Genomic DNA, 9162 nt, shown 5'->3' with positions numbered 1-9162 from the left:
AGGCCACGTGTTGGACATTCCACGTTTGATTTTGGCAGCTGATGGCCCCTCAAAGCCCTGTTTCAGCTACGGGTTATTTCATGTTTCTGCTTGGTATTCATTCAGATCCGCAGCAGGTGTGGATATTATCACAGCATTTCATAGAGCTTGAATTAATTAAATTTTCCCTGTTCTATATATGACCTCAATCTCAAGGAAGAATCTTCTTTACTCTTTTGGGAGATGTTTGCTGACTTGTGCAGCATTCCTATATTGCCATACATGCTCTTAAGTAGATGATAATTACATCAACTGCTATCAATAGCCATACTAAGGAATGTAGCCTGAGTCTTAACCTGTTGAAATAGCATGTGATTAGCTGTCTAAATATCTAAATGGAGAATAACCTGATTAACAGCAATAGATATCCAGGTCTCTAGACTGTGAATGAGATTTCGTAGGTTTTTGCCTGTTTTGGATTTACAAAAACGCCTGAGTGTCACCTGCCTGCATTCAAGCGACACACGTGAAAAAAGAAATTTGCCAGTTCGATTGCACCTAAGATCTTATCTGATCTGATAGCAGGTTTCTTTTGTATTAGATCACAATGCCATTATCTCCTGTTCCTGTCTTGTCTTGCTGTTCTTACTCAGTCAACACGAGGTGCCAGGTTGCTTGATCCAGCGATAGCTACCACTCTGTCCCCCCCAGCTGGTACTGCCTCTGACTCCGAGTCATGAACCTATCTTTGCTGGCTGAAATGTTATCAGTCCGATCAGCACTCCAACAGCAGCATTTAGCTTGGGCGCTGTGTGGGCAGCAACTCAGGGGAAACCGGATGGTGAAAACCAGTTCTCTCACCTCTGGGAGACACCCCTGAATGACACAATGATCCAGAACGTTCTCTATTACTTTCAGAAATCCAGTCCCATCCACCAACAAGCAATTGATGGGAAACTCTAATTTCATACTGTGCTCATTGAATTTGCAGAAAAAATACAAGATTTTGTTTGGCTGGTTGTACACTTTGGTAAATATCTATATATAGCAGAAACACAAGGCAGTATACTGAGAATAAAACAAAGTATTAATTAGTATATAAAGGCAGTAATCTGGGAATAAAACAAAGTATTAATTAGTATATAAAGGCAGTATACTGGGAATTATACAAAGTATTAATTAGCATATAAAGGCAGTATACTGGGAATAAAACAAAGTATTAATTAGTATATAAAGGCAGTATACTGGGAACAAAACAAAAAAAGACAGTTACTGCTGCTGAAAAAAAAGCTGTTGACCATTAAGCAATGTACAGATTAATGTAAGAGAACAAAATATAGCCTTTAACAAATTCTGAGTGAGAAAATTAACCATTTCTTTCTTGTAGGAAAACTGCCAGTGATATGTAGCTGAGCAGTCTTGTGACACAGTGAGTAAACCTGCCAAACAGGCAGAGAGATGTTACTCACAGCTACTGAAGCATATTGATCATTCTACACAGCCACACCCTCCACAGCTGTCACACATTATAAGCCCCGAGGTTAATCCTGGGCATGTGGAATGGCAGTGCAATAGGCCATGAAGAACAGTAGAAAATGACTATTAATCAGCTTTTGCTTTCATTTAGTGACCCAGGCACACAAAACGCTGCACTCATCCACGCAGCTGTCTGCTTGTGCAACAGCTCCATCTAGTGGACACTATGAACAAGACCATGCACCTCTCATTGAGATCCCAGCCATAACCTTTCCCTCTACTGGTCTTGTACCTTTTAATTTTGTATAATAGTTTAAATTCCTTTTTCAGCTTAAAGTTCCTTTTTAACACACATAGAATAATGATAATAGATACAGCAGGTGTGGAAGCCAACAAACCCAGAACACCCAACCCAAATCCTACCATACAAGAAATATTCAAAGCAAGAAATTACACTTGTACATACACTCACCTAAAGAATTATTAGGAACACCATACTAATACGGTGTTTGACCCCCTTTCGTCTTCAGAACTGCCTTAATTCTATGTGGCATTGATTCAACAAGGTGCTGAAAGCATTCTTTAGAAATGTTGGCCCATATTGATAGGATAGCATCTTGCAGTTGATGTAGATTTGTGGGATGCACATCCAGGGCACGAAGCTCCCGTTCCGCCACATCCCAAAGATGCTCTATTGGGTTGAGATCTGGTGACTGTGGGGGCCATTGTAGTACAGTGAACTCATTGTCATGGTCAAGAAACCAATTTGAAATGATTCGAGCTTTGTGACATGGTGCATTATCCTGCTGGAAGTAGCCATCAGAGGATGGGTACATGGTGGTCATAAAGGGATGGACATGGTCAGAAACAATGCTCAGGTAGGCCGTGGCATTTAAACGATGCCCAATTGGCACTAAGGGGCCTAAAGTGTGCCAAGAAAACATCCCCCACACCATTACACCACCACCACCAGCCTGCACAGTGGTAACAAGGCATGATGGATCCACGTTCTCATTCTGTTTACGCCAAATTCTGACTACCATTTGAATGTCTCAACAGAAATCGAGACTCATCAGACCAGGCAACATTTTTCCAGTCTTCAACTGTCCAATTTTGGTGAGCTCGTGCAAATTGTAGCCTCTTTTTCCTATTTGTAGTGGAGATGAGTGGTACCCGGTGGGGTCTTCTGCTGTTGTAACCCATCCGCCTCAAGGTTGTGCGTGTTGTGGCTTCACAAATGCTTTGCTGCATACCTTGGTTGTAACGAGTGGTTATTTCAGTCAAAGTTGCTCTTATATCAGCTTGAATCAGTCGGCCCATTCTCCTCTGACCTCTAGCATCAACAAGGCATTTTTGCCCACAGGACTGCCGCATACTGGATGTTTTTCCCTTTGCACACCATTCTTTGTAAACCCTCGAAATGGTTGTGCGTGAAAATCCCAGTAACTGAGCAGATTGTGAAATACTCAGACCGGCCCGTCTGCCACCAACAACCATGCCACGCTCAAAATTGCTTAAATCACCTTTATTTCCCATTCTGACATTCAGTTTGGAGTTCAGGAGATTGTCTTGACCAGGACCACACCCCTAAATGCATTGAAGCAACTGCCATGTGATTGGTTGATTAGATAATTGCATTAATGAGAAATTGAACAGGTGTTCCTAATAATCCTTTAGGTGAGTGTATTTTACATGTTTTGTGTTACATATCTCAAATAATTAAAAACAAAATGGCATTTAAGTCCTAAAACACTTAAAAGTCAATTATTTTGTAACATTCTGCACTGACTAAACCATTGTGTTTATTCACACATAAGGTAAACAACTGGAGGCCAATGAGCAAAACAGCAGCATTTCCAGTGGTAGGATGCAGGACGGGCTTTTCTCATGTGGATAAATGCATCAGCATGTGACTGACAGGGAGCGAGCAGACTGCTGGGCTGAGCACTGCAGCTTTCGGAGGGCCCCTTTTAGTGCAGACCGCTGGGCTGAGCACTGCAGCTTTCGGAGGGCCCCTTTTAGTGCGGACCGCTGGGCAGAGCACTGCAGCTTGCAGAGGGCCCCTTTTAGTGCAGACCGCTGGGCTGAGCACTGCAGCTTTCGGAGGGCCCCTTTTAGTGCAGACCGCTGGGCTGAGCACTGCAGCTTTCGGTGGGCCCCTTTTAGTGCAGACCGCTGGGCAGAGCACTGCAATTTCGGAGGGCCCCTTTTAGTGCGGACCGCTGGGCTGAGCACTGCAGCTTTCGGAGGGCCCCTTTTAGTGCGGACCGCTGGGCAGAGCACTGCAGCTTTCGGAGGGCCCCATTTAATGCACACCGCTGTGCTGAGCACTGCAGCTTTCGGAGGGCCCCTTTTAGTGCAGACCGCTGGGCTGAGCACTGCAGCTTGTGGAGGGGCCCTTTTAGTGCAGACCGCTGGGCTGAGCACTGCAGCTTTCGGAGGGCCCCTTTTAGTGCAGACCGCTGGGCTGAGCACTGCAGCTTTCGGTGGGCCCCTTTTAGTGCAGACCGCTGGGCAGAGCACTGCAACTTTCAGAGGCCCCTTTAAGTGCAGACCGCTGGGCTGAGCATCAAAATGCGAGTGAAGAAAAAACAAAACACTGAAAACAAATAAAGGCAACAGCCACAAAACGAAGGAACGTCATAGTCCTGATATGATTTCACCTCAAATAAGGGATTGTGTAAATAGTTCTATGAGCTCCAGCTGCAGCTGAAGAAATTCCTCCTCAGGAAGAAGATATTTCTGAATAATGTGTTTTACATTATTTTCAGTGGCAGTGTCAAACTCCTCCTGGCTCTTAAAGGGCAGGTGTCCAGCAAGCTCACAAAGGGCAACATTGAATGCTGATTCTTCCTTGGCTCCAAAGACAGACATCCGTGGCCACACAATAACACGCACTCCAGATCGATCGCTGTCTGGGTGAAAACCAATTCTTGGTGAGCAGCCTCGGGTAAAAAAGAGGTTATGGGCAATGTTCTTTCTCACTAAATAGTCAGTCAGTTGGCAAATATCACAAGATACTGCTGACAAGTCCAGACCTTCAGTGTAAAAGAGAAACCCAAATGGGAATTTGGTTAGACGATAGAATCCTTTTTCTGGAATTAGGGGTTCAGATGGAGCAGATTCTATCCGCAGCTCATAATCTAAGTAATAACCATGAAGGTGTAGATGGTTCACTGAAGCAAACCCCCCAAGGCTATTGAATCCCACCCGAAATCCCGGAACACAGCTCAAGAGCACAGATTCAATTCCAGTTTGGATGGTAGCAGCACTTAAAATCTGAGGAAGGCACTGCGTTGGATTAGGAATAAACAGACAGTGACCAAACTCCAAAGGACTAACATTAATCACAACAAGCATCCCGACAAATCCACTTTTAGATGAATCGTGACAGGAATGTCCTCTTCCATCTTTCAGATGAGGACCAGAATGTGGTTCAATTATTTTCTCTTTGCTCATCTCAAAGATAACTTCATTTGTACTTATTTTATTGAAATTGAACTGGTTTGGGTCGAAATTTTGTCGAATACTCAGAATTTCCTGTGGTTTCCGTCTGTCCTGTCCGCGTTTGATGTTGAGTTGAATTACAAACTGTGACCCACCAGGCAGAATTCGAGTTTGCAGATCACCAAGGTGGTAGCGGAACATTCCTTGGCTCATCTTCGCAGCCCATCCGGACCTCAGCATACTGTCGAACTTCGACAGTCTTGAGCATCTACCGCATCGTTCAGACCGGCAGACATGACGAACAAAGTCCTGATCGTTGTAAACAAAGTGCTGAGTCACGCACGTTGCCATGTATCTAGATATATCAGGTGTTTCAGAAACGAGAGTTTTACATTTACCTAATAGCCTGACCAATACATGCCGTTAACAGAACACATAACATCATTACAAACCCGAATGAATGAGGTACAGTTCTTCCACGGTCAGGCTACGCGCTGTCACGTTATGATGACGTTCCAAATGGAAGGCCCCTTAGGTTGCTAATCACATGCCTGTCTTGAAGTCCGCCAATAATAATAATAATAATAATAATAATAATAATAATAATAATAATAATAATAATAATCGTGCTTCGAGTACGTTATGCTTATGCACATATAATTTGCATACAGTATCTACTATCGGCGATCTCAGCATCAGTCGTGTGTTACTGAAATCTGAAAGTGATATTCTACGCATATTAACTACATACGGCGTTTAGCTAGAAGGTGTGAACTTATCATTGATAAGTTGCGGACGCCGTTACGGCTTGAAAGAGATGGATTTCTTTAAAAAAAAATAGAAGAAGAAGAAGGATCAAGCAGTTTCCCTTTCCAGGGTGGCACTCATGTAGTCAGAGCTTTAGATATCTGCCTTTAGTGTACATCTACTATGATCTAGGAAGAAAGAGTATTGACTATAAGTGTCTTTTAAATAATTGTAGTAAGTTTAAATAAGTTACAAATCTGTGTTACAAAAATAGATTTCAGTGCATGAGTGCAGATTGAAAAGGCAACTGATGCATCTTGCTCAGGTTTCTGACTTTCAATTATGCACAAATCCTGGATGACTGTGAAGTAAGCCAGAGCATAGAAACTGGAATGTGCTCTCTGAGTCTCATGAAACTTTATTATCTACAAAAATGAAACCCACAATATTTATTTCACACATAATACTGCTTCCCTGATCCAAATGACACAGGACAGATATTTGGAACCCATTTAACATATAATTTACCTTTCAGAATTTTTCCTTCTACAAAACTGACCTTAGTCACTGAAACTGTACAAGTAGGCTTGAATCCAAGATAATTTTAGCCCATGTTAAGCTGGACTGTTTCAAGCACAGCTGACTGTGTAGAGCTAAGCTTGTTTATTTAAATGGAGCTGAAATCATCTCACAGTGCTGATTTGCCATTTGTAATCTCTGCAGGGAGACTCTATGCCTTGTCATTAACTGAGTGAGGGCTCCCTTTCAACTGCACACACAAATGTGTTCCAAGGCCCACACACGACATCCAAAACACACAGTCCCTGATTGGAGAAGTAGTCAACCCGCAGTGGCTGGTCCGAACTGCGGGGGGTACCGTGTCCAAGCTGACCATAATCACCTAGGAAACAGTTTGGATGAGAAATGTGCAAAGCGCAATACTTGAGTCAAGAATTTTCAAAATGATCCTCTCTTCATTTAATGAATGCCATTTGTGAATGGCAACATTTGTTGCAGTAACATATTAATAGAAATAAACCATTTCATCTTAATATACACTTTATCTTTCAGTAAATTTCCTGTCAAAAAGAACATTACCTAGACTGATGATATCTTGTTCAATCGTTTAAAAAAAAAAAAAAAAAAAAAAAAAAACTTACCCCAACCCCATGTAAACAGATCACCAGTCTCTGAAACAACAAAATTAAAGTCAAGAACATCCAATAACCCTCAGGTTCACTAGGATGTCAATGACCTTAATGTAAGCTACTTACTTGCGACAGCTGCTGTGTGACGTGACCCACAGCTGACCTTGGTGACCTCGGAGTCCTCGGGGATGTCAACGAGGGCGGGAAAGGCCTGGATGGAAATGAACACCCCTCTGCCATCCTCTTCTCCATCTGACTGCAAGTGAGTTGCTAACCAAGATTGAACCACACATGGCTAGTAAGACACCACAAAAAGGACAGACTTCAGAATTACTAGTTAAAGAACTGGATAGAGTGGTTTTCCAGCAGGGGGTAGCCCTAATCTCTAAGACAGGAGCCCAATTTGCTAATGATAATTATTTAGAGTAAATGGCTAAAACAATCAAAATCAGACTATTGTCACATGGACAAGGCCGGTCAGAAATATGAGTTGGCTCAGCTTGTTAGAGACATGACAATAGATATTTAACAATTACAGACAGAGAATAAATACAAGAAAAAAGATGCACAACTGAGAAGGGAAAATGCAAGGCATGATAAATGCAGTGGTTTGTGCAAATACACGTAATGCAATGCTGACAGCTATATATGACGCATTCATTAGCACGTCTGCCAGGCTCATGGATAAGAGTGAGTGGATAGAGTTGTCTGGTTTACCGCCATCCTGGCCTGTGAGCCGCCTTGCCTCATTCAGCGCTCTGGCCGGCATCCCCAGCTGACCGCTCTCGTTCCAGCCCCAGGTGTACACATCGCCCCCCGCTGCCATCACAGAAATACACACCCATAAATGTCAGCCAAAGCTTAAGTGCCCAAGAAGCTTATTACGGGAGGGGCTTACCGCTGATGCACACGGAGTGCCAGTTCCCTGCTGCCACCCCCGCCATAGCCATCCCCCACAGTGCCTCCAACACCCGTGGCTCCGTCTCCCCAACCAGCTCGCCGTGCCCTAGCTGACCGTGACTGTCAACAGAACCATAAGACAGAGCAGTCACACCAGTGTCAACCCTTCCGGGAAGAAAATCAGGGGCAGATATTGGGCCCGGGGTACACTGAGTGAGAGCGGGATCAGACCCCATCACCATGGCACCTCACCTGCCTGAGCCCCAGGTAAAGACCCCCCCTGAGGCACTCAGTAAGACAGCATGCTGCTGCCCCAAAGCCAGGCTGGTGACATGCAGCTGTGGAGACAAAGGATGAAAAAACGGGGGTGCTGTGCCAACATATCCTCCTGGAACCAAAGGCAGAGCAGATGGGAGCCCTACAAACACAGACAAATGCAAAAGAGACAAACAACCAGAACAGTAATTAAGAATAAGGTCAACCCTGTATAATGAGCTATAAAGAAAAGTCGTACTTGTTGAAGACAGTACCAGCCTCATTGGCAGGGCTATGGTCCATCTTCCAGACAGGCTCGCCAGCCACTTCCTCCAGCGCCCAACACTCCACCCGGTCGGCGAAGCTTAAGGTCAAGTGTCTTTCAGAGACCTGCGCATCCCGACAGCCGCGGCTCTGCGACACGCTGTGAGGCCCAGTGCGATCAGGTGTCCCGAAGCCGGACAGACAGACATGGCCGTCATCTGCAAGTGAGATGCCATAAGATTTCGTGAGTGAGCGACAGTGACAGAAAGCTGGAGTGTCACGCCAGATGTGTGAAAGCAGGCTACCCTGCGGCTGCAGTGGAAGCGACGTCTCATTAAAGCCTGCGCTGCATTGCTCGTCAACGTAACTGGATAAGTCTTTGTGGAGATGGATTAAATTCAAACGTTTTGCGATGACAAGAACAAATGAAAAAATTAAATGGAGACGGGTATTCACCTCCAAGGTGCAGGGTAGCTCTTCGGCTCCAGCTGGCTCTGATCTGGACGAGTCTCGATCCCGTGTTTACAGCCCCATGCTCACTTTCACGCTTAGGCTGCCGATCCAAATCGCAGCAGGCGATCTTGACGGGAACTATAACTTTGACTTCGGCGTTTTGTCCCGTTCCCTCTTTCCCCTCGCATTTTGCGGCTTCAGGGATCTGTCCGAAGGCATTAAAGCCGAAGCCGAACCAGCCCATCTGAGACCCAGGTACCATTGGACGACATTTACCCCGGAGCATGCGCATTGGGGAGGCCTATTCCCTTAAAGTCGCAGGCACTCTTTTAAAAGTCCAAAGCATCAATCCGTCCATCCATTTACCAAACGCTGATCCTGGACAGAGGCGTGTAGCTCATCGCGTGGAACACAGGGTACAAACCATTCACTCCATCCCTGATATATATTACTGAATATCATATTTTAGCACAGAATACAGTATTAAAAACAA

General features: G+C 44.6%; 2 protein-coding genes across 3 annotated transcripts; both read right to left on the bottom strand.

The window, feature by feature from the left end:
- Positions 1-1045: 1045 nt before the first annotated feature.
- gdpgp1 (GDP-D-glucose phosphorylase 1) lies at positions 1046-5895 on the bottom strand. The gene has a single exon (XM_023817070.2). The coding sequence runs from the start codon at positions 5251-5253 to the stop codon at positions 4120-4122; it is 1134 nt and encodes a 377-aa protein (XP_023672838.1). The 5' UTR covers positions 5254-5895; the 3' UTR covers positions 1046-4119.
- A 147-nt stretch (positions 5896-6042) lies between these two features.
- Positions 6043-8976, bottom strand: LOC111846653 (RCC1 domain-containing protein 1). 2 transcript variants are annotated; one of them, XM_023817068.2, is made up of 8 exons: positions 8673-8976; positions 8228-8434; positions 7950-8115; positions 7696-7817; positions 7515-7616; positions 6924-7067; positions 6810-6839; positions 6043-6550 (listed from the first exon to the last, which is right to left on the bottom strand). In XM_023817068.2, exons 1-8 carry the CDS (start codon positions 8959-8961, stop codon positions 6393-6395), a joined length of 1218 nt encoding a protein of 405 aa, XP_023672836.2. In that variant the 5' UTR covers positions 8962-8976; the 3' UTR covers positions 6043-6392. The 2 variants fall into 2 exon arrangements, with proteins under 2 accessions (XP_023672836.2, XP_023672837.2); XM_023817069.2 differs by lacking the exon at positions 7950-8115 and having other exon boundaries at positions 8212-8434.
- Positions 8977-9162: the final 186 nt, after the last annotated feature.

Source organism: Paramormyrops kingsleyae, chromosome 13, assembly GCF_048594095.1.
Source record: "Paramormyrops kingsleyae isolate MSU_618 chromosome 13, PKINGS_0.4, whole genome shotgun sequence".
In the NCBI taxonomy this organism is placed as follows: Eukaryota; Metazoa; Chordata; class Actinopteri; order Osteoglossiformes; family Mormyridae; genus Paramormyrops; species Paramormyrops kingsleyae.
The sequence above is the reverse complement of the archived record's forward strand: the minus strand, read 5'-3'. Positions and strand labels throughout refer to the sequence as shown.

Excerpts from the sequence above, each read along its gene's own strand:
- gdpgp1 (XM_023817070.2), bottom strand. The coding sequence starts at position 5,253 with ATGGCAACGTGCGTGACTCAGCACTTTGTTTACAACGATCAGGACTTT.
- LOC111846653 (XM_023817068.2), bottom strand. The coding sequence starts at position 8,961 with ATGCGCATGCTCCGGGGTAAATGTCGTCCAATGGTACCTGGGTCTCAG. Across the intron at positions 6,840-6,923 it reads TCACACAGCAGCTGTCGCAA|AGACTGGTGATCTGTTTACA; the intron begins GTAAGTAGCTTA and ends TTGTTGTTTCAG. Across the intron at positions 6,551-6,809 it reads TCTGTTTACATGGGGTTGGG|GTGATTATGGTCAGCTTGGA; the intron begins GTAAGTTTTTTT and ends ACTGTTTCCTAG.